The 27,634-nt window shown below is 43.2% G+C and overlaps 1 protein-coding gene across 2 annotated transcripts in view; it reads left to right on the plus strand.

Annotated features, from left to right (window-relative positions):
• The window catches only part of CREB5 (cAMP responsive element binding protein 5), a 377,706-nt gene that overhangs the window by 130,294 nt on the left and 219,778 nt on the right, over positions 1 to 27,634 (plus strand). For both annotated transcript variants that reach the window (XM_053663648.1, XM_037126614.2), the window contains exon 5: positions 19,169 to 19,341. In XM_053663648.1, the coding sequence (XP_053519623.1) occupies positions 19,169 to 19,341 (173 nt within the window). The remainder of the gene's footprint in view (positions 1 to 19,168; positions 19,342 to 27,634) is intronic.

The raw sequence follows: 27,634 nt of genomic DNA on the forward strand, positions 1-27,634 counted from the left end.
AAATTCAGCTCTCCAGCTTTGGGCTCCAGCCTGTGTACTGCTCCCGTCGCCGTCCCCAGTCAGGTGGATGCTGCCATAACTCCGGCGTGATATCAATAACCCACGCTAGTGAAGCCATGAGGTAATTTTCCCTGAAGCTCTAAATATAATTTAACAAGTTAAACACTGTAACGCTGAGGTGAATGCACTATTAAGGGACTGTAAATTGCTTACATAGCATCAATAAACACAGGGCCCTAAAGCGAGGGCCTGTTAAGACTTTATAATCTAAAGCAGCATTTGGAGTATCACCCCGAGGCCATAGCTTCCCGTCAGATAAAAACAAAGTGGCCAAAGCCTTCAGTTGATGCCAAGTGTACATAAGAACACAGCAAGCTTTAGGGGGTAATTACTTTTTGAGTGCTTGATGTGGATTTGCTAAGAAACGCATCTGTTACCAAATTTGCTTATGATTAATTTGATCCTTCCATTTCCACAGAAATGGGAGAAGTTGGTTACAAGTGCCAAGCCAATTGGTATATGGCCCCCACAGACTCACGTTGTATCATTTTCTTGGGATAAGGACAGAAATTTCAGAATAAGTTCCTCTCCTGTGTTAGATTATACCCTGGGGAGTTATGTGCATAGAGAAAGGTTTTGTGTACTTTAACTTTGGTGTCCTTGCTAGGGTGCAGAGTTTTCAGAGTTAACGGCATCTTTTGGAAGCAAAATAACTTGTGTTTCAGGTTTTGCAAGTTCCATACCTTTTTTCCCCTTTTATTCTCTTCCCCTGATGTCCACCCAAGCCCAGTCAAATCCTTTTACAGAACACACTTCTTCTGCAATCCCTTTCCAGGTTCATATCCTCAGCCAACTGGTGACTAACCCTTTTTGTGTTTTAACTATTATCCAGAGTATTTGGTCTAAAGTATTTGCATTTTAGTTCTGGAAAGCTCGTAGCATTTTACAAATGTTACCTCATTAATCACCACAACCATCAGACCGACAGTGCCTTATATTAAAAGTGGTGGAAAAAAGAAAACCTCGGAGACCTCACCAAGGATGCTTGGTGAATGGGGGGGGGGGCTTGCCATCTCAGTCACTGCTCCATCCTGCAGACCTCATACTCTGTCACCACCAAACACACAGGAAACCTGCATAGGGTGTGCGGGTCTGCAGGGTCTCAGGGTCTCCTTGAGGTTGCTAAGTATTTTGTTCTTTCTTTCAAACTAGCTAGTAACTGCATTACACTGTAAGCCTGAACAAAAGCTCCTGGGTAGGATTAAAGGGTTCCTTTTCTTTACTACAATCAGGGCCATCCTGAGATTAAGAGGACTTTCCACCTTGTGCCTCTGGGCTCTCGTACAAGATCCCAATCCCTTGATGACAGAGAGGAACTGTGAGAGAAAGGTGCCTCACTGGGGACCAGAACAACAGGCAAAATGCCCTATGTTCCTGCACTACAGCTGCAGGCAATGGCTTGGCTCTCAGTGGGCGGACTTAAGTCTGCCCCTCTCTACCTTTACAGCCCCATCTTTCAGGGTGCACGTCAGCTTGTCTTGGGACTTCATCCATCTGCTCATCAGGTTCCTGCTGCCTGGCTCCATCACAGAGAGGTACTAGGAAGATTATTTTAGGTGGGAGGTGAGCCAGGATTATTTCATCTAGGTCTCACAGTCCACGAGGGGTGGCTTTGGTCCCGGGGCTGGGTTGAAACTCACTGTGGTGAAGTAGGAGCACACCAAGATCCAGGAGATGCGTCTTGCACATCGGTTACTCAGACTGCTTCCAGCGGTCTAGGCATCTCTGCCATGCAGCCTAGCTCGCTGTTCACTCAGGGTGGGGCAGAGGGGGTTGACAGTTGTTCATATGGAAAAATAATATAACAGTAAATAACAATACAAGAGTAAACTGTGTTTCACACACTCACAACTGTGAACGTCCATTTGCCCACCTTGTCTCCGTCTAACATGGCGGTTTTCTCTCCCAGTTCCTTTGTGCCAGCAGGGTGCACTCCAAGTGGGCTGCTTCTGTCATGATGATGAACGATAAAAACCCCCAAAACTGTCTAAACAAACAACTTCATCGTACTTCTGAGTGGCTTTAATTTCCAAATTGTACAGCACTGCTGGGCCCCCCTTCTCACCCTTCCCTAATTTATTTCTTAAAACACAATCCAAATGTATCATGGGAGATGCACCATAACTCTCCTTTCTTTCACGTAATGCATTTTTGTGTAAACATGTTGTTTATGAAAGAACCTTTTACGGATGCTTTGTGTTGCCTTTGCTCAAGAAAATACATTTTAAAAGAATTCTCCCCAGCCTGGCATGTAATGTTTCATTAGCCAACATAACCTTGTTTATTTGCTTTTTAAAATTTTATTTGGGAAAGGAAATCAATTTGCACCCCTGACATGCTGCCAGGTTCCTGTTTATAAGCACACAATAGGCAGCTCGGAGGGGGCAAAAATACGTAGTTTATGATTTCAGCATTAAGTGTGACACAGTCTGCATGTGACACCATAGAGGCAGCAGTGTTTTCCTGTCCCTGCAGCCACACTCTGCAGTTTAAACCTTTTATCGGAGCATTATCCAAGTGCGCGCAGAATAAATGGCCCTAATTGTGCTGGGCACTTAGAGTGTGAGGAAGAATGGTCAGAACAAGAGGAGCTTTTTGCTGCATTTTTTCAAAAACCTTAAGCAGCTGGCTGGGACTCAGCCTGATGACTGTACCGTGCATTGGGGAGGATTAGAGTGTCCCTGGAATGTGATGAAGCATGTCCTCTGGTCCTCTCTTGTCTGAGAGTCTGATGGGCCAGTGGGAGGTTGGTGGCACCTCCCAAGGACCATCTCTGATGAAGGCCAGTGTGTCCATCATCAGAGAGTCCCTTTTCCTTCCCTCTAGACCCCTGTGGTGACGCTGAGGAGGCAGTTATCCTTTGGACTTGACCATAACTCTTTTGAGTGTCTGTCTCATCCTAGCTTTTCTCATCCCCAGGAAGAAATAATTACCTTACTGGGTCAGCAGTTTCAGGTCCACCACGAGATACAGTCACTCTGACCACTTCATAGAAATAAAATGCTCTTGAGTCCATCACAGCAGAAAGAGCACTGAATGAGGAGTCAGGAGATCTCGATGCTGGGTCCTGTCCCACCCCCACAGAGACGTGGGCCGCTGGGCTTGTCACACCCTGCCTCTGTCTTCCATTTTCTTCTCTGTAAAGTCAGGGAGTTGGATTCAAGGCTCTCCATGGTATCTTTGAAATCTTAAATTCTGAGAGCATGTATGTCTCAGTTTCCTGCTCATCTTTTCCTTGAACTTGGAATTTCTTCCTTGTCTTCATGGCCTGCATGCAACCTGAGTCTCCTGTGTGGTGTTTACCCATCTGAAGTCCTTTCTCTGTTCCCAATGTGGTGGATAACTTAATCCTTCCTTTTCACTCTCCCAGTTTCCTTTTTTAGTAACTGTTTTAACTTCCAGGGATCTGCTTTTTCTTTGTTTCTTCTCATGCTCCTAAGTTACCACCAGAATGGAACCATTAAATCCTGAATATGAGAGGCAGTGTCAGTCCTACGCTAACATCTCTCTGGTGACAGACACCATGCCCAGAGGCGGGTCAGAGTCCTTTTCCACCCCACCCCTGTGCCATTCACAGGGTCCGCCTCTTATGGAAGTCCTAAAGGGCTTGTCCAGTTTTTTTTTAATTGACTGTTTGGCTGAGCACGCCACAAGCTCTAGATATGTTCAGTAGGTGAGTCTAGAATATTCACATGAATGAACCAAGGAGAAAAGCTGACTTTGGGGGAAAAGTTGAATACAAGGCAAATCTTTCATTATTCACCTGCTTGTGCAGGATCATGTCGCAGAAATTAAGAAAAAAGGACCATAAGCTCTTAACCTTGCTTCTTTTTCCACTGGCTGAACTTCACCACTCCCCGGTTCCCCTTTCCCCTCAGCCTCCACTTGAATTTTGTTCATCCAGGCCAGGGCTCAGGGCGCTCAAGTTGTCTTGGAGTAAGTAGTGTGTGTGTGTGTGTGTGTGTGTGTGTGTGTGTGTGTGTGTGTGTAGAAAGCTTCCACAAATGTTCTGGATAGGTAGGTTTCCTGGATTCCTTCTACATAAAGAAAAAACTAAGTCTCAAATAGGTCTTTTTCCTCTGTTGCCATTGGAACAGCACTAAAAGGCCTGATGGCTTTAATCCCAGTAAAAGAGGTGGGGAGAGAAAAGGGAAAGTGATATGTCCGAACCTTGTCAGAACTTTAGACACTGGTGCCCAACCACTGATCAATGTGGAGGTGAGAAAGGATTTTGCATGTGGAGCACCATCTAAGACCAGGCATTCCTGAGAGCGCTGAGGTCTTAGGGGCGGTCTCTTCCCATGCCAGCAGGTGAGGGACTAGATTTATTCCTCAGAGTTGTCACAGTTCTGATCAAAAGGGAATAGAGGGTTAGGTAGCTCCCCAGAGGAATCAGTATTATGCATAAATGCCAAACTAACTCACAGGCCAAGATGCTTACAGGGTGGAGATCATACAAGAAATTCAAATTATTGTACTTTGTTTCATCTTTCACCTTGAACATGCCTTTTTACCAATGGTTATAAACCTCTAAAATGGCTTTTCAGAATGAGATTCTACTTGACTTTTAAAGGCAGATTACACTTCTAAATTTATTTATAAGGGTTTGAAAACTTTTTCATAAAGTGACTAGTAAGCTAATAGGTGTGGAAAGACCTTTCTTTATACATAGACCTATAATTTGGTTTCTTTAAAAGTAATTGGACAGCATTCAGATATTAAAATAAACATATCTCTAGAGCAAAAACACAACACGCGTGAACAAACACACGCATGCTGTCAGTTTCAGGACATGGGCGTCTACACAAGGAGAAAGATGCCCAAGCATCCACTTTCTAAAAGCTCTGGCAGCGTGAGTGTGGTTCTGATGTGGGTCCCCGGCTCCCCTGAGATCTCATCTATGAGTATTTTTTAGTTTTAGAAATATTATTTCTTAGTCTATTAGACAATCAGTAAATTTCCCCCACCGGGAAGTTGTCAGAATAGATGTGGCACCATAGGATTGAAATGAACTCAAGATAGAAAATGATAGAATGTTCATGTTGCCAAAGACCAGGGTCTATAGATTTGGTGTCCGAACAGAAGAGCAGAGAGGTTGTTGGGGAAGAGCATCTAAATAAAAACATTTCACTGGCCTCGGTGCTTCTACTTAGCAAGCCAACCCATAAATCGTGACTGTCAAGGTTGAAAATGCAGCCTCTAAATGTACTTACTTTCCTTACACTCAATGACTCTGGCAGAAAGGAGAATTGAGCTCAGCCCTGTAATAGCTTTAGGGTCCGTAGATACCAGGGGCTAAATTCTTTCTTCTGTGACTCCCTCATCTAAAGCCATTCTCATTCCAAGCTTGGTTGTTTCACCAGGCGGAATGTAGACAAATGGGAAGCTGTGTCCTCAAACTGAGACCTTCCTTGTTTACAATGCATGTCGCTGGGTTCAGAGGAGCCGTGCTTGTCCGGGCTCATCTCTCTGGGGTGGAGCCAGTGTCTGGGGCACACTGTGGGACAGGCGTGTCTCGGCTCTGCCTCATATTGTTTTTATCGGCCCTATTATAATTTATTAAGCCCATGGGTGAGTGCAGAGCAAAATCGGTTAGTGACAGCCCTGCCCTTAGATAGTATAAATGAGAGGGATGGAAATAAGGATACAGATGACATTTTTTTTAAGTCATAGTAAGTGAGTGGAGTTCAAACTGGGTCACTGGGTCCAGAACTGCGGTTTCAGATCTGTTGAGTCCCTCGGGTATCTCTGTCTGTGCACATGCACATGTTACATGTGTATATTACACACCATTTTGTGCTGTGTGTATGTGTGTGTGGAGAGATATGGTAAAATATTAGTGTTTTCTACACATGAGGATGATGGCAATTTAGTCCCTTTCCACCTATTTTTTCCTCAAATAAGTTAACCCTGGTGAGCAATTAGGTTACAATTATAACACCTGTAGAATAAAATAATACAAGTTTAATCAAAACGTAGTTGTACTGCATTTGCTCTGGTCATCTGTCCAGGCCCACCCTCCCCTGTCCCCCCGGCTCCCACCCTCTACGCTCTGTCCCCTGCAAAGCTGACTTGCACACACCGAGTTACTGAGCCCCTTTAATCTTTGTGTTCCCACTGGATTTAGGCCCATGGTCACAGGGGCACCAGCGCTGGGTCTCCCAGAGAGGGAGGAAAGAAAGCCTGACCGTCTGTTCTCCCAGCTCTGTCTATGAGCTGCCTCCTTTGCCCAGGGGTCACAGCCCCTGCCAGTTGCCCTCTCTACACATTCTCTCCCCTCCCTTGGTCCTGCTCTTCTCACTTGCCCCTGAATCCCCTTTTCTCTCATTCCTATCAGCTGAGGGATGCTAACAGCTCCCCCTGAAACTGGCCCCAGGGTACTTACTGCACTGTGGCTTCCCTGCACTCTGCCCACACCTTTGCAAATAGTTCTTTTATTAATCACTCCTCAAATTACCCATTTTGAGTGTGCCATCTGTTTCCTACTGGGACCCCAAGTGATGCAGTAGTCAAACTAATTGAAATTGGACGTTTATCTGCAGTAGGTAGGTCTGCTCAGACTAGCTAAGGCATCCATTTCTGTTTGGCTAGAGCATTGAAACAGAAATGTTTGATGCAACAATGGAGTGAAATGAGATTTTAGAGATTAAGGAATGCAAAAGCTTCAAAAGATGAGTAATCATATAGGAAAATGAATTCATAAGTTTTTAAGAAGTATTTAAAAAACATGATGCCTAAGGGGAAAAAATCATAAAAAGCGCTCTTTGGTGGTGAAAACAAGCAAGCAAACAAAAAAAAACCCACAGCGCCATTAGACTTTTTTGGTATATTTTTCTTTTCTCAAATTCTTATTATAAGAGTAGAGATCAGAAATGGTCTGGTGCTTTTGGATTAACATGTGAGGGAGGGATGGAGGTTATGAATGAGAAAGGGTGGATTAAGTGAGGGACATGTGGACTCACAGAGGCAGAGCTGTCATTCCAAACAGAGGGGCAAGGCCTCAGATGTAGGCCTCATTGGGAGGTGATACCAGAGCAGACATTTGGAAGAGGTGAGGGAGGGAGCTGTGAGGACAATGGGTAGAAGCCGTCCAGCCTGTGGGAGCAGTGAGTGCCAAGGTTAGCTAGCAGAACATCAAGGAGGTCAGCCCAAGTTTGGAGCCAAGTGCATGAGGTAGGAAGTAGTAGGAAATGAGGTCACAGAAATGACAGATGATATCTGGTAGGTGGGGAAGGTACCTTGTAGACACCGACAACATAGAAACTATCTCCCTTACCCCCACTGCACTTTTCTGGACTCCTAAGGATGCAGAAAACCCAACTTACTGCCAAGAAAAATGTTAAAAAATTTGCTCTTAATATTCAAACAAAATTTCCAGAAGCTTCTTTGAAAAATGCCCTGTCTGTTTGTGGCCAGTGTCCCTGTACTACATAAAAGTTGCTGTTTGGTTTGCTATGGTCAAGTGAAAACTCTCATCTCTTTATGCTAGGATTTCATCAAATAAGACAAACTCTCATCAATTTGCTCTGTTGCATTGTAGAATTTGGTTTTTGCTCTAAGACTGAACAGATGCTGGGAGCTATGATTTGGTGTGCTTGGAAGCAATGGCCACTCAAGGGTACTGGTCCTCCAGTAAACAGCCACTTCCCAGGACAGAAATGTGCTGCTTAATTCGTATCGATCATTAGAACAACACAGCAGTAACTCACGTTTGTGAGGTGCTGAACAATTTACAAAGGAGGGCCATTCATGCGAGCCGCCCGACGGGTTCTACCAGGAGTGCGGTGACGTGCCTGCACGCTCATTCCCCATTGTTCTGGAGAAGGAAGTCTATCTTGTAGCACATTTTCCTTCTCACTGAGGATCACATTTCTATTTTATGTTAAGAGCCTAATGTTGCCAAATATTCAGGAATGCAGATGCCTAACCAAGGCTCCAGGCAGGGGAGTTTTCAAGCAGATTCATCTTTGCGGCCAGCCCTACCCTCCAGTTTTTCTGGCCAGGAGAGAAGAGCCAAGGAAGGGAGGGCTTGGGAGAGGGAAAAGCAAAGGAAAGTCTCTTCTCAGACCTGTAGTATATCATTAGCAGCTTTTAAGAGAGTGCTATGTTTATATTTCTGGTCATTAAGTAAGTATTTGATTCTCTTTGAAATGCTGAAGAAATAGACCCTCAGCACCCCCGTGGTAGTTTTCTACACACTCTGATTTTAAGTAACTTTACATTTGCTGGTAAGGAAGGGAGAGAATTTGTTTAGTAACCCTAGAATGGGCCATTTGCCTCTCGCACGACTATACCGGGTTCTCAGTGTGACTTCTCGGCATTTCATTGTGTGCATAGCCTCCCGTTCATGATATTAAAGACCGTTTTCCTCCCAGGACAACACAGATGTGTGGTTGTGCTAATGCCGTGGGTACCATCCACCTCCCTTCCCCATACTGGCCTCAGGACCCCAGTTCCTCGCTTGTTTTTAATCATTTTGCTTCAGCCTTTCCTGTCTTGTTTTCCGCTTACTTAGGAAGTCTCATCTTTCCTCACATCAGCCAGTGGCTCTGGTTTGAGTAGACCAAACACATGGCCATTTGAGGCGCTGTATTCTAGTCTCTGTGTGTTGATACAATGTATGAGGACCTAAATCAGGAAATGCTACCTCTTTGTATCTCAGGCTTTACATTTCCGTGTGCCCAACTTAGGCAAGAAGAAATTGTACACTGATGGTTCTTTATTCCCATATCATCACCTCAGAAATCCTCATTCATTTATTTATTCTGTCAATGGGCATTCAGTTCCGTGCCCGGCGCTGAGCTAGACAGGAGTGATGGAAGATGAGACAGGCACTGTCTCCTCCTTCCTGGAATTTATAATGTGATGGATGGGAAATAAGGACAACAATTACCCACTGGGACACATACTGTAAAGGAAAGAATTGGGGGTGCTGAGGTAGGAAATAACCCGGGGGACATCTTTAGTTTGGGAGGTGACATTGAGAAGATGAGCCTGAAATGAGAGGAAGGCAGTCTTTCTGAGAGTGAGGAGATGTCCGAGAGACAGCAGGGTGGAAGGATAAAACGTTATGTTGTCAAAGTTTTTTCCAAGCCATTACTGGGCCTTTAACTCTGTGTATCAAAGGAAGCAAGGATGTACTTTCCAGTTTTGTACTTGAACAAACACCATCCATCAGCCAACAAATGTATCACCTACAGGACAGGATTGAGCTAGGCAGAAAGGAAGAGAAGACATTCCAGGCCGAGGAAAATGTACCTGCAAAAGTGTGAGGGTGAAGATTTGAACTCACGAGTTGTGTAGTGAGTGGAAAAGGCTGGAGTGGAGGGTTTGGACAGCGGACAAGGGTAAAAGGTGGGACTGAGTCATAGACCCTTCAGGCAAAGCTGTGAGCAGGCTTTACTAAGTAAAGGGGAACTCTGGGAGGTCTTGGAGTTGAGGAGTGACATTAGGGTAGTGGTGATTTATAGCAATTAATTAGACACTGGGCTCTGCAGTGGTCTGGGAGGGACCAGCAAGACTGGAATCCTGGAGAGCTGTAGGAAGCTGTTGTGTGATGGGGAAAGGACGTGATAAAGCTCTGGAGCCTGTGGGACAGGGAAGAAAAGACAGTTGCGGGAGTCATTATGAAGGCAGAATCGACAGGCTGAAGACATTAAACTAGATCATGTGCTTAGTGGTGGAGCTTGGATGGAGACACCAAGCTGCTAACTAGCCCTTTGCCCTGGAGACCATGGCCTAATCAGCTCTGGATGATATGTCTCTCTCTTCCTACTTCTATTGTGTTTGTGTGCGTAAAGGTATTTTTCAGATTCATTTGCTTTTCATCCCCATCTTTCCCTAAATTTCCATATTCTGTCTGAACTGTAGGACATACAGGAAAGCACTTGTTTTCTTTTTCCACAGCACTAGTTACACTTTCTATATATTTACTCTGCAAACGTCTGTGTGACAGGCACTGTACTGGGCCTTGAGGACAATGGCATGAAATCAGACTCTGTTCCTGTTTTCAAAGTGTTCACAGCCAGAAAGGGAAAATTGATCTTAAAAACAGGTAAACATACCAGCGTGTTATGTGAGCTTTGAGAGAAGTATGTATGAGAGAGGATGGAGGACAAAGGAGTGGTTAATTAATTCTACCTAATGGAGAAGTAGTGTCAGCCTTGGTAGTAATCATGATAATAGCAAGGATAATTATAATAACGACCACTAACCTTTATTGGACATTTAATGTGTTCGCCATTGCACTAAACTCTGTATTTATATTACTTAAGTAATCATTGTAAAAATCTTACATGTTAGGGTTGTTACCATTTAAAAAATAAAAAACTATAGCAAAGAGAAGCTATAAGCTTGTTCAGGATCACACATTATTCATTTAACTGAACATTCACTGAATAGTTGGATTTATTGCGTATCTATGAAGTACACGTCATAAAGATGCTGGCTGTTCCCTAATGAACATGGATTTTCCATGCTCCAAGTTTATTGGAGTAATCACTCATGGAAACAAGCCATGCTCTCTAATGAGGGGTGGACAAGGAGTTGTGGGAACACGAGCAGGGAACAACTATGAGGGACAGAAGGACTTGAAGGAGGCTCCCCAGAGGAGGAAACCTCAGAACTGGACCTTGACTGACTACAAAGAAGACATATTGCATGCAAAGGCCGAAAGAGGCATGAACTGGTGTGGAATAATCTGCAGGCATCAAGGTCTCTATGTGTGAGCGGTAAAGAGGGTGGTGATGGGGAAGACGGGTTGCCAGGAAGTGATGTGGGGAGACGGACTGGGGCCAGACTGTAAAAGACTGAAGCCAGTGTGGAGGCATATATAGGAACTAATGGATGGCCAGCAAAAGTCTTTAGGTAGATTGGCTTCATGAAGGAATGTGCATTATTTTGAAAGAAGGGTCTTTTTTTTCTCAATAGTTGCTTTGTTTTTATTTTTAATTAAATCTATTGGGGTGGCATAGGTTAATAAAATGATATAGGTTTTAAGTGGACAATTCTATAACACATCATCTGTGTATTGTACTGTGTGTTTACCGCCCAAAGTCAAATCTCCTTCCATCACCATATATTTGACCCTCTTTATTGTTTACCTCTACCCACCCCTCATCCCCTTGGGTAACCACTGTACTCTTGTCTGTGTCTATGAGTTTCTGTTTATTTGTTTGTCTTATTCGTTCATTTGTTGCTTTTAGTTTTATACCTCACATATGCGTGAAATCATATGGTTCTTGATTCTTGAGAAATGAGGCACCTTACCTGTGAGCACCGAGTGTGATATCATTTTCAGTAGCATTAGACTTAGTCTCTAGCTTTCAGGATACCTGTAGAAACATCAACCACAGAAATGTGCCCAACTTCAACTCAAGTCACCTGAATGAAGGAACACCATTTCCTTCCTTTTAACTCAGATGATTATATTTAGTAGAAGCAGCCAAGACAATAAAGTGATAGACCAGAGCAGAAACATGGGCAGTCCAAGGCACTGAGAATCTGAACAGGAAGGATTAGGATGTTTGAGAGACACCCAAAAATTGTTTCTCACAGTCAAGGGTGGCACCTGAGAAGACGTTTATTGTTGTGAGCATTTTATTGCAGTATTAAATGAATAGCTATAAAATGCTCACAGGGATGGTTCCGGGCTCCACTGCCTCAAACCCAGTATTAGAAAAGATGACAGAGGTCTGGGATTGGAGGAGAGGGTAACGGCTCTGTGTCTGCAGACTCCAGTCTAGAGCCCCACTGGTGTGCAGTCAGAGGCCGCTGCCTGGAGATGGGGGAGCAGGCCAAGGCCACTGAGAGTCCCCTCAGTGTGTGAGCTGCCTTTCTACCCATGCGAGATCATTTGTCTTAAAAGTTGAACTTGATCCAAACATCGGAAAAATGACCTTTCTCAGGTTTTCCTTGAGCTCTTGGAACTTCTGAGGAAGGTGTACTAACATCGCAGAATCAGCACATGAGGGTTTCTTGTTGTCTGTTTGTTTTAGCAGTTTGATAAAAAGTATTGCTTTTATCAGTGTTTGAAGTATCGCTTTCCCTCCTGATTCCTAATCTGCCCTCGTTCGTTATAAACTAGTCTAGAAATGCCTGTGTAGGCCACATGATCTTAAGACAAGAGTCACTAATCAATCACTTTGAAATGAATTCACGGTGTATTCTCAGGCTTTTCTAGGCATGGAGATGGTGGTGACATTGATCCAGATTAGTGGTATGACAGATACATTGTAATTTTCAGGATCACATGCCAGCATCAATGAATAACTTCTTTCAATGTTTATAGAAAGGATATCAGGTGCAGACATTTCTTACCATGTTACTTTCTACTAGAAAAATATCTTTACAGTGAGACTACAGAGGCAGTGGTTTAGTAGGTAAGAGCCTACACTCTGAAGCCAAACTGCCTAGATCTGAGCTCCTCTGCTGATTGGCTGTGTGACTTTGAGCAAGTCACTTAACTTCTCTGTTCCTCAGTTTCCACATCTTTAAAATAGGGATGATAATCATACCTCCCTCCTAGACTGATACAAAGATTAAATTTTTTGGTATACGATAATGCTGTATATATGTTAAATATTACTAATACTATTGCTATTAATATCAGTCATGGGGAGTAGCCACCCAGAATAAACCAGTACTCTGAGCTTCACATTCTGAATTTTACTAAAAAAAACTGCACATTTGCTGTCAGGCACTGTGCTGGAACATCTGTTATCTCATGTCATGCTCACTACAAACCTGGCCATTAGAAGATTATCTCCACTTAAAGATGAGGAAGGTATGGCTCAGAGAACCAGAATAACATGCCTCAGATGATAGGGAGTTAATGTCAACTCAATCCTGATTTCAGTACTCATGCTTGCTTTCTGTACCTTGGGTCCTCTTAGAATTTTCCAGGAATAAGTAGCAAACTCTGAAAAAGCAGAATTTAAATGTGTGTATCAAGGTTGGCGTGTTCTTCAACCTTGTTCTGTGTGGCCTGTGTTCTCCTTTCCCTTCCCATCGGCAGAAGTTGCCTGAGATGGTTTCCTATCTTATATTGTCCATCTTGCAATGGACACTGTGTGACCGTGCTTGGGAGAACGTTCTGGAGAGACAAGCAGCCTGCACGGCCCCTGATCTCCCCACCCCACCTGAGGTACCTGCTCTAATACCTCACTGTCTCCTCTCTCATGGGGTGGCCTAGCCTTCCTAGGATTCAAAATACCCATTCTAGAACTGCTCCAGAAAAGAGGAGTCAAAACCCTCTAGAATCCCTTCTGCACTTCCAGAGAGCCTAGTATCTCCCAGAAGGTTAGAACAGAACCTTTGTTATTCTGTGAATGTCTCAGACATCTTTTGGATGCAGTTCATGGATGTTTACATCTGAGAAGTTCTGAAAGTCTTCATAACTGCCTGGGCATCATTAAGATGCAGACAATTTCAAGATTGCACAACTCAACTTGTAAACGCGTGTTGGGATGACCCTGGGTCTTTATAGAGAAACCCATAAAGTCTCCCCACCTTGGCAGTTGGATAGACCATAGATTTTAAGATAACATTTTGGGCCCTTATGGGAATCCACATCACTTTTCCTGTATGTTCCAAGCTTCATGTTCATTTCTGGGCCACTTCTCTTCATTCTTCATTACCACACCCTGAAATTATAGTTATTTGTAAGAACACGGATGTATATTCATATGTATCAGGTTGTTTTTTTGCATATTGTATTCCAAGTCCATGCATGCAGAAAGACAATTACTATCTACCTCAAGCTCACTGAGTATGCAATCAAGACTCATTATTTCCCTGGTTCTCATCCCATTCACACCCTTTATGCCTCACAACAACGATGAATGGAGAGCAAGGGACATGAAGCAGGGGGAGAATTCAGAGGACACGTGGAGAAATCTGAACCAAAGAGGGAAAGACTTGGTGGGAGATAGTTTGTCTGTAGAGCTTTTACCTTTGATGTTGGAGAAGTTCTACTTTTTGTCATATCCATTTCTTGAATCCTGATCCCTTGGGTCTGGCAGAAAGCTGTAATTTTCAGAAGATTAATTTCTGCAAAAGCTTATGGTTATGGAGGAAAAAAATAATGTTTCTAGGCTCATGAATCAGTGTCTAAAAAGTCTCTTTGGTTATGTAGTGTCTCATAAAATGTAATATAGAAAGAGACTTGTGGAGTATGAAAGCTGGAAGAGACCAGGGAGACCATGTGGGCCACCCCCCTGTTTTTATCAGTGAGGCTGTGGAGCCCAGGGAAGTTGAATGATTTATCCAGGTTACATGGCTGCAGGAAGGGTAGAGCGACAGGACTAGTAGAGACCTCCTAAGGCCTACACCAGTATAGTTTCAACATTGTCACATGTTACTAATCATTGGGAAGGATTTGAGCCAGAGGATAAACCATGTATCATAAATGAGAGAATCTTAGCAATGAAAGAGGCCTTGGAGGTCATCTAGTGCCACCTCCCCTCTGGTACAAGAATCTTCTTGGTGGCACCCTTGACAGGCTAGGCCACTAGTCTCTACTGGCTTAACTTTGATGTCAGAGGCTCGGTACTTTACAAGGCATCTTGTTTTGTCTTTGGACATCGCTATATATTGGTAAATTTAACCCAGCTAAAGGTCAAATTTATATTTTTAAAGTATCAATCTGGAAGCAGTGAGGGCAGCCAGAGGTGAACAGCATGGCATTAGTCATGGTGTGGAGTCTACTCTTTTTTTTTTCATCTTAAAATGAGGAAAACGATGCCTACTTTGTAAGGTCATTGTAAGGATTAGAAGTGCGGTTTTTAAAGCATCTATCATAGTGGCTGCTTCAAAATAGGAACTCACATTGTCGTTATTATTGGCTTTTATCATCATGATCCCATTTTTTGAAGTCATGGCTGCTGGAGCAACAGATAGCACATTTAATCATGCAAATATTTGAAGGCACTGAGCATGACCCTCTAAGTCTTCTCTTCTTTAAACTAAATATTCCCCAAGTCTCCTAGCATTCTTCCTGTAATGCATCTCGGATGCCTTCATTGCTTTCAGTTGCTCCTATTTGTCAATTTCCCCCTTAAAATGTGGTCACCAAATGCGGTCAGTTCCCCATGCTCTACAGGGGAACAATTACTTCCCTTGATCTGGACATTGCACTTCTCTTACAGCAACCTCAATTTATGTTAGCATTCTTGGAGGCCAGCTCACACAGTTGGCCTAAGTAAAGCCTGAGTCTACCATCCAGAACATTAGCTATGCCTCCCAACATGTGTCAGCTGCAGAGTTGACAAGCATGATTTTTACATCTTCGTCCAAGCTGTTGATAAACATGTTGAACAAGAAGAGGCCAAAGGCTGAACTTCTAAGAACACCCCAATCCTTCCAGGCATGTTGACATCCATCCACTGGTTTGTGACATTGTTTTACCAGCTCCAAAGCTACACACCTATACCAGAGAAATGACTCTGACAGATAGAATCATTCTTTTTGTTTTTGAAATTGGATATTTAATTTATCCAAAGGTAAAATGCCATTCTTTTATCAGTGAAGACAGGTTTTGTACCCATAATTGGGAAAATGTGGACTCAGAAAATAATTTCATGTTTGAGTTACTATGTAATGCTTAAAGAAAAACAATCATCTCTTCTTAATATGAAATGATAATGCTTGTCTAATTGTTTATTTTTTCACAATGTTTTAAAATTATCCTCTGGATATGGGGAAGGAGGCTGGAGAATTACAGATTTTGTGTGGTGGAGAAAGGAGATTATTGAAGAATTGGAATATAACTTTTAGAAGCCCTTTGTATCTCTGGCAGAGGTCGCAGACACAAAGAGATGGTGTTCGTGGGGGAGAGTGTTAGTATTTTCCTAGGTAGTCTTTTTTATTCTTTTTAATGACTCTCAGAGAAGATCCTCAAACTGTTCATGGGGCAAAAACATACTTCTTTCTAGCATTTAACATGCTTTACTCTGAGGAAATGAAACCCATTTATTTGTACTGCCACACAAGCCAGCTTTTCTTGGTTTTCATGGTGGAGATAAGTAATGGTTATTGCCTTCATTTGAGCCAAAGTGCTCACACTTGAAGCTCACCTATTGGTATTTTACTCTGAAGGCTCATTTAGTATTTTGTTAAAAGTTTACTCTCTGTGTGCTGTGCTGGTGGCTTTCTTCTTAATCCTGATCTTCTTAATCCTGATAATAGGCTATTTCTCTAGCCTATAATCAAACAAGTAACTTAACATCTCAAACTGTATTATTGTGCACATACTTTTTGATTTTGAGGTAAATGAACAAGAAGTTAGCACTCTAAAAAATTACACAGGGAACAAAAGGTAGGGTTTCATCACTTTGAATGTTCTAGGAATGTTATTTTATGTTTTACTCTTTCACTCAATATTTATCAAACACCGACTGTATGCCAGGCCCTGACCAAGGCAACAGAGACACAATGGGCAGGAGAATCAGATTTAGCCCCTTCTCTCATTGTGCTTATGGTCTAGAGGAAGAAACAGATATTAATGAAATAATCAAAAACAATTGTGAAACTTATACAAGGAGAGGGAGATGGGACCCATTGTTGGAGAGGTCAGGGACAGGTTCCTCCTGAGATGCTCATCTGATATTTGAAGTCAGGGGAGTAGCACAGGCAGTGGGAAAGAGCCTCTTGCAAGGTTCTGGGCTGAAATGAAGCTCGGGCAATTTGAAGGCTGGAAAATTCCAGGAAGGTGGACCAAATCACAGGAAGCAAGAGTGACAGTGGTGTGAGATGAGCTGGGAAGGCAGGATGGTCCCATACAGCCTTTGCCGGGCATACAAAGAGTGCTGCCAGTGTCTTCTAAACCACGGGAAGCCATTGAAAAGGCTGGGGTTTGGGGATGTAAGGGGAGTTGTAGAGAAATGACGTGTTTGCCCTTTGAGAAGATCACTGTGATTAAAGAATGGCAGAGAGGAAGAAGAAAGCAAGAGTGAATGACGAGAGGCCAGCTAGGAGACCACTATCTGGTCCAGGAAACGAGATGGTGCCAGTTAGGTGTAGGTCAGTGGAAGGATAAACGGAAAGACAGAAAGAGATATAGGGTGCTTACGGTGAATTTGTAGTATTTGTGGACTGCGTGTGGGGTGACAGAAAACAGATGTCAAAGGTAACTCAAAGAGAGATTGTAGATTTTATATTCTTGTTTGTGAATTTAAAGACTATTACTTAAAAATTAAATCATGCAGCTTTATTGATAACCTTTGGAACCACAGGACAACGGAAATAATTCTAAAAAGAGAGGTGGGGACCATTATAATAAAGTAAGTGACTGAGCAATCCAAACCATGGAAAAAGATAATACTTGCAATTGTTTACTTCATCGAGACCTCATTAAGACCCAGGGTAGTAAGTTTGCTAAGGTTCACTTTCAATGGAAATAACAGTTATTTTAATTTTTATTATTTTTAGTTCAATTCTCTATATCTCTAGATCCTGTAAAGAGAGCTCAATTGTGTTCCTGCACCGCCAACCCCATGCAAATCACCACTTCCTTTCATCTTACTTTAACCAACCACAATATTTTCCCACATCAGAACAGCCTTCCAGTATATGAGAGGAGCTTTTGGACTGTGTGTGTGTGTGTGTGTGTGTGTGTGTGTGTGTGTGTGTGTGGCTTTTCATGCCTTTGGGAGCTCACGACAACACAGTCAGCTCACAGTCTGAGCCAGGTGCCCAGTTTCCATCTGGATTCCTGACAAACTGTGTGGTCAGGAGCTGGAAATCAAACCTGGCAAAGGTGCAACGTGATGGACACAACCACCCCAAGTACCGTGTATGTTATCACCATCATTTAACACATAGTGCCGGAAATCCTGCTCTTTACAGAAGAACTTCAAAGAACCACTTCTAGTTCTCCTGGGTAACATTTACTTTTCTCTTTGCCAACCCCAAAGTACATACAGATATATATTTTTTTCCTCCAGTAAATTACTGGTGACATTTCATTTCTTTCCTGACATCCTCAGCCCAAGGTCCTGCTGACCTCTCGAATTTCTCTGCTCTCCTAGGCTGCTGCGCTATGCCTGGCAGTTCACAGAGGCTGTGTACTTCCTTTGCTGTGCCCTGCATTTCCTGTCTTTTCTAGGTTCTGAGTTTTTCATGTTTTCACCCCACCATGTCGATCAGCCCTCCTTAGCCTCAGTATGAATATTTCCTTTTCTAGAAAGAGCTGTCTTTTAAGCCAGATTTGTTTTGTGTATTTTACCTTGCTTGCAAATTTTCAACAAAAAAAGCTTCACCCAAGTCATGGGAAATAAATAATAGGTTCCTTCAGTGACTTAGAAGTCTCATGTTTTCCCTTTACTAGTTTGTTTATTCAGTGCATGGTTTACTGAATGCCTACCGTGTTCCAGCACCATGAGATGGCACCATGGGCACAAACACTCTACATTCTAGAGGAAAAGACAATGAACAAGCAACCAGACAATCAATCGTTATTCTGTATTCCATGATTTCATGAAATTACTATGGGTTGACTTAATGCAAATACAGTAGAAGCTGCAACTCTTGCTCTTGTGCCATTGGATCTCAGACACCCCTTGTCTATTCTAGGGGTGGGAATCTTTCCTTTCCAGGTTGCTGGGCTTGGGTCATAGGTATACAGATTTATGATTTGGAAAAGTAGTAGTTTCCTGGGGGCCGGGAGGGGGGTGGGAATTAGTGGTTGGCCTCTCTTGCAGGACTTAAAAAGATAAAAATAACTCAGTATGCTTGTCATTCAAAGCAACATCCTGAATGGCTCTTCACTAAATCACAGAATTATGCACATACCACAGAAATCATTTTCAAATGCCATATATTTCACTACAAGTTGCTAAGGGTCCCTGATGTAAACCTCACATCAGGATGGCGGCAGAGTGATTAGTGAACTTCAAGGTATTTTCTTATGTGCTTTCCTCTTAGGGTGAGTAGTTATTTTTCATCTTCTCATAGTTGTAGCAAGATGAATGGTCCTATGGCTTGCCAGCAGCCATAACTCTCTATTTAGTTGACATGACTAGATTCCCAGTTTTGGCCTTTGAGAGCTTGAGGATAGGATAAAACCTTGATTTTTTCCCCCTGACCTTTCTCCTCTGTCTTCTCTGGGCAGAGTATCTCCATGCACAGCGCAGTTGGTGGGGCCATGGCAGGGCCCGGAGCTCACCAGCTCGGCGGCACCCGGATGCCCAACCATGACACCAGCGTTGTGATTCAGCAAGCCATGCCGTCACCCCAGTCCAGCTCTGTCATCACACAAGCACCTTCCACCAATCGCCAGATCGGGTAAGGAGACCTCGTCAGCTGTCTCTGGGGCCTGCTGGAGCTCAGAGAACATTCTGGATTTTCTTCTTGTTTCTAGTACTTAGACTGGATGAGACAGAAGTTGGTTTCCCTGGCCGGTGTGTCATTACCTGGCTGGTGTGATGTTTTTGATGCGAGAAGGGAGAGGAAGTCTCTGTTTGGTAGATGCTGTTTGACGCTGACTTTAGGGGAATAGCAGGTCATTCTGTGTCATTGTTTCTTCAAAGAAGAGTCATGAATAGTAAGATGACTGTGGGAAACTCCATGGGTGTTATGGAGACTGCAGCGTGGTTCTCAAGACGAATACTTGATGGTGGATGGTGGAAAGCAGTTTCTCTTCCATCTCTGCATTGGTCCATACTCATTCTTGGAGTAGAAAAGTAAAGGGAGCAGGCCCTGTCCCTCTTTTCTGTAAAGAAGATAGTACTGAGGCATTGATAGAATTGGTAGAGTGGTCCCAGACACTCTGTATTATGGGATGGAAAGAGGTCTCACTTCCGAGTATCATGTCGGAGCTCTAGCACCTTGCTACTTAGAATGTGGTCTGAGGACCAGCCGCGTGGGCATGACTCAGGAGCTTCTCGGAAATGCAGAATCTCTGGCCCAGCTTCCTCATCTCCAGAATGAGGATGATGTCTCTTCTTTCCACCCTCACAAGAGTAGGGTGAAGAGGAAATAAAAGATTTATGAGCACACAGTTCTTAGGAAGAAAAGATAACCACGTAAGCCAAAGAGCTGTGATAAATTCATATTTGCTGGATGCTGAAAACTGGTTGGTCTGTGTTCCCAGAGCTCTCTGTTGAACACAGGAAAGAGGGCCTGCTGCGTTTGGGATATGCACCAAAGTTCAGTCTGAATATTCAGCTGAATATTGGGTATGGTGATTTTTAAAACATTGGAAGCTGTTCCACAATTTGTTAGTCTGCCTCTCCCCCTTGTTTTCCATGCTTGTGAGAATCCAGAGCAAGAGTGAGCCCCGGGGACAGCGCTGGCTTCCTGCTCCTTCACGTGCTCTGGAAGCGCGCCTCGCCTCACATTGCTCAGCTGATCGGGAAGGGCTGCGACGTGGGAAGACCCACCTTAGCAAATGAGAACTGAGGGTGATGACAATTCTGTGAGTTTCCTATGGGTCCATTCGGCTTCCCATTCAAGAAACAGAAAAGTAATCCGGCCATTTGAAGGCTCGGCTTTGTTTGAAGACGCCAACCCTAAATTACTAAGTGTCTCTGTTAAAGATTTCTTTTCTTCTCAAATGACTATGGGAACCAGTGTTGCCATCCTGTAAAGCAAGAACCTGTAATACACTAGGAGGGTGGGGTGGCTTTGTCAAGGACAGCTTCTAAATCTCAAGGGACTCCTTCCCTTGAGTGGCTTGGCTTTGGGCAGACAATTCACAGTTAGGCCAGCTAATTATAATTATTTTATTTTTCTTTCAAGGGGAAAAAACATAAAATGTGCTCAAGTTTACTAGCAGTTTTACAACATTCCTTCTCCCCTGGAGTTCTCCTGCCTCTCCCCCCACCAGCCCTCAGCTACCCTCTTGCAGGCCCTTAGGATTTGGCCATTGTCAGTAGAATGCCGGTGTTTGTGCAACAGTCTTCTAAGGGTTAGCACCGAATTCTAAGATGGGTGTTGATTCTGTCAATAATTTACCCAGCAGGCCCAGGGCTGTATAGTTGGGTGACGTTTCTAGGCTGTGTCACTAGGCCTGGGTGGGTGGGGGTGCGTCTCTGGTAGTGACCTCCTAACCCACTCCATTTTCCCATTTGTGCCCTGTCCTGCAGTGGTGTGTGTCTCTCCTGATGCATTCTAGGAGATAATTGTCACTTATAGGGCTCTGTCTCGTTGCCAGGCTCAAGGGAGGCTGTTTCTTTTCTTCTGATCCTTCCCCGTTGTGCTTACCATGTTGATTTCAACCCACACATCCTGTCATTTCCATTTTCTCCCTGTGACCCATCCAAAACCTTGCCCGGATAATCGTGGGGGCTCAGCAAGGAACAAGCCAACCCATCTCACCAGTGGATTCAGAATGAAACTCTAGGTGGTAACATTTGGGGATGGTTGACTCTTTTATTTCTCTCAGCAAAGAGGAAATGAGTACTTACTTTAAAACATGAGTTCCCTCTGGAGACTATGTCTTTAAATGAGCATTTGAAATTGCAGATAGTTTTTTTTTTTTGAGGCTGCACAGAACCATATTGTAGTAATATTCTGATTTTTATCACAACCTCAAATATTTAAGTGTCAAAATCTGGCCAAGCCACCTGCAAATGTTTGCCATGGCAAGTGGCCAACAAAAACAGCAAACAGCAATGAAAGTCTTCATTCAGGCTCTGCACTTAAGCTGCATCCAGCCAGAGGGGCTGGGACCCACCTGTGCCCACGCACATTGCTCTTTTGCTGCGGCCAGTGGGTGTGTTCACGACTGGAACCTTGCGGAGGGGGAGGGGCTGCCTGTCTCCCGCTCCCCGCCTTTCCTTCCCCTCTACTGGTGCTCAGCTTCTGCTGCCAACCCCACTTTGCTCTCTGTTCTGCCCCCTCCTCTCATGCCGTATTTAAGCTTAGAGGCTTGAATATATTGGGAGTGGTACTGACGGGAAGGGCTGGGAAATGGGAGCAGTGTCAGTTCTCAGAGAAGGTTTGGGGAACAGAGCATGCGTCCTTGCGAGCACTTGGTTTTCATGCTTCCTGAGCAGGCACTGAGCTGCAGTCGACTGAAAGAGGTGGAAATGCAAAAATTAAAAGAAATAAGGTTAGCAGTAGAGAGATAAGCAACCTGGGCAACTTTGTTCCACCCTCTGCACGCTTTACCATGCCCTTTGCCCGGTTCTGTCAAAGTAGTGCTGTTATCCCAATAGAAACTGGAGGTAAGTATAAATATCCCAAATTGCACTTGTGCGGTTAGGCAGGCTACAAAAACACACAGCACTGGAGAGTGTGGGAGGCATCCCCAAACTAGTGACTACTTGTGCATTGTCAAACTGGCAGACGCTCTGTCAGGAAGAGTGTCTTTGGTTGATTGATGGTAGCATTTTAAGAGATAAGTTTTCCAGATGGGGGAAGAAAAAGGAGTGAGGCATGGGCTGTGGGAGAGACAAGTGAGACAGCAAACAAGCATGTGTTAAATATAGATGAGATCGATTCGGCCTTGGACCAAATACGTGGCAGATTCCAAGATCTCTACTCTAGTCATTTTTATTAGATATCATGTAACAGGCTCATTAATTCAGGATCAAGCCAGCGAAGCCTGGGGAAATGGTAGACAAGCAGGTAGTGGTAGCATAAACTAACTCTCTCTCTCCTTTCATATGAGACGTTTTTGTAGGAGCCAATAATCAGTTGAGTAGGTGGCTATGATCTTGATAGATCCCTGCTTTCTTGAAGAAGTCTATTTCTCTTTAGGAGTAAATGAGCAGATAATTCATGATCAGTGATTCTCCAGGAGAGCAATGAAGATAACATGGAGTGTGGAGTTCTGTATGAATAGATATCAGTACTGAGTTCTGACAGGTTCTGGGAGGCACTGCCAAAATACCCCATACGTTTTCTTCCTGTATTTAAAATGTTCTAAAAATGAAATTCTCTGGGTTGAGTGAACAAATATATAAGCTGGTTAGATTGTTGGTGAAAATTATTTGACAATCATTGTTTACCATGGGACCATGATATGTCTTAACACCAGAATATACCCATGTTCCTACTGGGACTGATATTTGGAAAGGAGATATCTGGCTCATTGTGGAATATTCTAGTTAATATTTCAGAAAACTTGACGATATGTTTAACAGTGTGCATATGTGAAATCATTTATGTATGTAACCTCCCCCTGATTTTATACTAATTAGTCTTGGAATATACATGTTCATGTGATGTGTAGGCATATTAGCTATTTGGTCATAAAGTCCACTTGCATGAGGCTGTAGTTAGGCATTATAGATCTAACACTTAGCCAGAAATTTATATAAAACATTATCAAAGCAAATCTTATGTTACGGATAAAAATAAAAAGGAGCTCATATACATCATAAATTTTACCTCTCCCACCCTTTCTGGGCTTCTCTCTCTCTTTTCTCTTCATAATCCCTGACACTGTTTGCCATACAGAATCTCAGGTAGAGCTCAACGGATGTGACCAAGGAAAATTATCATAATAATATTCATAATGAAAACCTTATTACACCTTAGAACTTGTTGATGGCAAAAGCAAGGCCACCTGCCCTGTTGGGGACAGTGATGTGGCTTTGTTGTATGAGTCAGCATTTCTTAAGGGGTCTGTTGAGATGGGAATGCTTATTGATTCAAGGGTTTCTGTGTCACTGGTGCTCTGGGAAAACAAAACAAAAGAACAGAGAAAGCTCAGTAAATGATGCCATCACAGAAAGGCTTGGCTTAAAGAAGACTTAAATAATAAGAAGCAGTTTAGAGTTTAAGAATACGCTTGCTCCGTAAACACACAGGTATATGAATCCATTATTAAGAGTTTTCTTAACCTCCGCCAACCAACTGAGCATGGTTAATAAGACTGCCAAGCACAGAGAGCTATTACTGCCCCGCACAAGCGAAGGCAAGTAACATCCAGGCCAACCTTCTTCCTGTGGAGGCAACAGGCCCTCAGGTCCCAGGTCCTCGCTGGCCCATACAGTCCTTCCCCAGGACAGCTTGAAGGCCCTACTGAGAAATTCAGAGTAAAGGCCATGATTTTCTGCTTTGTGTTTTGCTGAATATCATGGCAATGAACATTGCTTTATTGTTAGAAAGTTGCTGGATCTTTCGCAGCCCTGAGAACATTTACGAGGGCCCTTCAGGGGGATACTTTCTGGGAGGGTTGATGGACTTCACCATATGGCTCCCGTTAAATCCCATGCAGAGCCTTCAGAAATTACCTCTGACACAGAGGCCAGCAGCCTTCCACTCATGGAGTTTTATGTGTGGAATGAAACATTAAGTACTGATACTTGAGGAAATATAAGGTTTCTTAACATTCAGAAGTTGTAATGCCACATGGTATTGTGGCCAGATGAAGGACAGAGCCAGAACATCAGAGCACATAGCTGTGTATTCCAAGAAACAGAAATGACCCCTCTCTCCTCTCTGAACAGGCCCTTCCCTCTGATTCCGCAGGCAAGCCTTGTGTGTCTGAGGGTTCCAGCTCCTCACCCAGAACACAGCAAGGCTGGTATCTTAGTCAGCTGAGATGGCTGGAACAAAACACCATAGGCCCAGTTGCTTTAACAACGAACATTTATTTCTTACAGCACTGAAGGCTGGAAAGTCCAAGGTTAAAGTGCTGGCACATTCGATTCTTGGTGAGGAGACCCTTCCTTGTAGATGGCTGCCATCTCATGTGCTCACATCACCTCTGTGTGTGTGTGCGCACGCATATGGAGAGAGAGAGAATATATGTGCTCTGGTGTCTCTACCTCTTCTTATAAGGACACTGTGGGGCTACACCTTCATGACCTCATCTAAACCTAATTACCTTCCCAAGTCCCCCATGTCTTAATACCATCACATGAGGTTCAGGGGCTTCAATATATGAATGAGGTGAGGCACAGACATTCAGTTCATAAGAGCTAGTTTACTTAGGAAAGAAAGTTGAAGGTTAGTCTTCAGTGGCTCAAGGTTTTGGTTTAAAAAAATCCCTTGATTAGCAGGCTGATACTGAAGGAAAGGCAGGAAGCTAACATTTACCCAATATCTACTGTGTGCCAGGCACTGATCTAGCTTTACATGTTATTTCCTATAATTCTCCAAGAGCTCAGAGTGATCAACATTATATACTCCAGTTCTATTGCCTAAAGAGAAGTAATTTACCTGAAGTCATTCAGCCAGGGACATGAACTGAGTTTTGAATATAGGTCTGTTGGACTCCAAAGCACATGTTTTCCCAGTGCTCCTGCCCCTAGCAACCCCAATGCTGTGGTTCATGGACACATGAGCATGTCTGACCATTTGGGAGAATTATCTACGCACAGGAATCCTTTAATGCTCTGTGTATCTGGTTACAGTGTGAAGAGCGTCTGTGCTTTCACACACCTGCGGGCTGGTCAAGGGCAGACAAGGACACTGAGTTGCCAACAGTTGCTTCAGTCCTTCATGAGAAATGTATTGGAGTTCCCTGGCCCTCAGGGAAGGGAGATCAGGCACATGAATATAGAGAGTGCACCTGTATGTTGGAGGTCTTTTGGCCAAATTCCCTTATTTTTAAGAAAACCAAAGTCATCACAGAGAGTGACCACCCCTTCTGCTCTACATTTAGCTTCTTGGTTTGCAGGAAGATCCTCTGCCCTGCCCAGATGAAGTGTGACTTCTAGACTTATTCTGATTCTTGCTGTGGACAGGTGGCTTTGCCTGTGACCTGTTCTTGGAGGAAGATTTTATCTTACAAACACAAGCCCTGCTCACAGAATTCCAAAATCTTCCATACAAGTGTTTCTGTGCATAATCCAACCCCATTTTTAGAAGAAAGAAGCACATATAAGGGTCTGCTTCTAGAGCAAATAGCCCATGATTATCTATTGTAAATCTAGACACTAACTAGAGGCATGTCTGGAGAAATGAGCTCGATAAAGCAGAGTTGGTCTTTTGGAACCGAGAGTGCGCTTTGCTCTTTTGAAGACTGAGCATGTCCAAGCAACATGCAGTGTCCCAGTGAGCATTTCTGATTATTTGTGGCTTTCATATTCTTAAATACCACCTGTCTCATAAAGTGTAAATAACTCTCTATGGATGATTGACAAGTACAATAGGTTCTGAGTTAAGAGAGAAGGACTGTTTTAGAAACTTGCAGACGGGCCATGGTGCTTATTACATATACCATGTATTCATGTGACAGGATATTTTGGAAGTCAAAGGATCATTGATTCAATAGGTTTTCTCATGAGTTTTTCAATTTTATTAGGGCAAATAGATTTTCGATACCATCATTTTTTAATATTCTCTCTTACAAGGATTTAGTTAAAAGTTATACAAAGTCTATGGACATTTTACCTTTGGTTGGATAAGAATAGCACATGCACAATCATTTTGGTCTTAGATATTGGACATAGAGGCAGTCCTTGATTGGGGAATCCTATTTCAATGGGGCAGTGCAAAGCTACTGACTGAGGAATGGGAAGTTATGTCTGGCAGTTCTGACTCTACCACTCAAAAGCTCTGGGACTTTAAAGAGGCCCCTTGACCTAACTGGGCCCTCCTATCATCTTATAAAAAGAAAGATTCATACTAAACTGTCTAGTAAGTACCCTCTTCTAGCTTTAGGAACAAATTTGTTTTCTTATCATGACCAACATTCTACCACAACCTGTATGGCTGATATGAATTATGGAAGAAGAAATTCCATAAAATAGATATATTCACATTTAGCGAGAAATCTAATAATCTATTTGCCAAGTATGTTGTGCTTTTGGTAAAGATCAACACAAAATTCTTGTAGAGTAATAAACATTCTTAATGGCACCAGACACATTTAAAAGAATTTGGAGTTTTATAGTTTTCCCCCCTTTGGCAAAGTGTATTTTGGCTGGTGAATAGGCCGGTAAAGTCTGTAAAATGATAGGACTCTTGTGAGTGTGGGGTAGAGACATGCCGGAATGTGCTTGGGTTGCTTTTGCAGGGGTGCAGATCTTTGCAGAGAACAGATGGCCCCACACATCTTTGAAATGCCAGAAATGACTTCCTGAATAACCACATACCCATCAGATACTGGTTCAGATATGGTCATTCACAAGCCAAATGAACAGCACTTTACAGCTGACCTTCATTCTATTATTTTTAGTCCATAGAACCCAGAAACATTTTCTACACAAATAATCATAGTGATGACTGCAACAACAAACACCCATCCTCAAGTCCAAGCCACTGAACACTTGCCAAACACAAAATGTCATTCTTAGAACCCGTAGGGGCTGGAGGCCAAGGCTTTGGCAGATTCTGGGATTACTGTGTAGTGTGATGTTTCCTCTGACTTTTCCCAATGTCTTGCTCAAATTAGTACCTGGAGAGAGAAGTGATAGCGTGTTTGATTAAAGAAAGACAGAGGTGGTTTCCGCTTCAGTATTGTTTGGGTGGTGTGGGCAGGGCCATTGCAATGAACCTGCAAATGCAGTGAAACCAAAGTCTACCTCTCAACTCTTTCTCTTTCTATAGCCCTGTGTTGAGTCAGACGATATTGTTAATGACAAAACTAAACAAAAATGCAGCTTCATAAATGCACATTCCAAATTATAGCCTCTCTAAAACATTGGAAGAATGAATTTTAAGAAACAATCTGAAC

This window comes from Artibeus jamaicensis, unplaced genomic scaffold (assembly GCF_021234435.1).
Source record: "Artibeus jamaicensis isolate MK-2021 breed Jamaican fruit bat unplaced genomic scaffold, CSHL_Jam_final contig_3230, whole genome shotgun sequence".
NCBI lineage: Eukaryota > Metazoa > Chordata > Mammalia > Chiroptera > Phyllostomidae > Artibeus > Artibeus jamaicensis.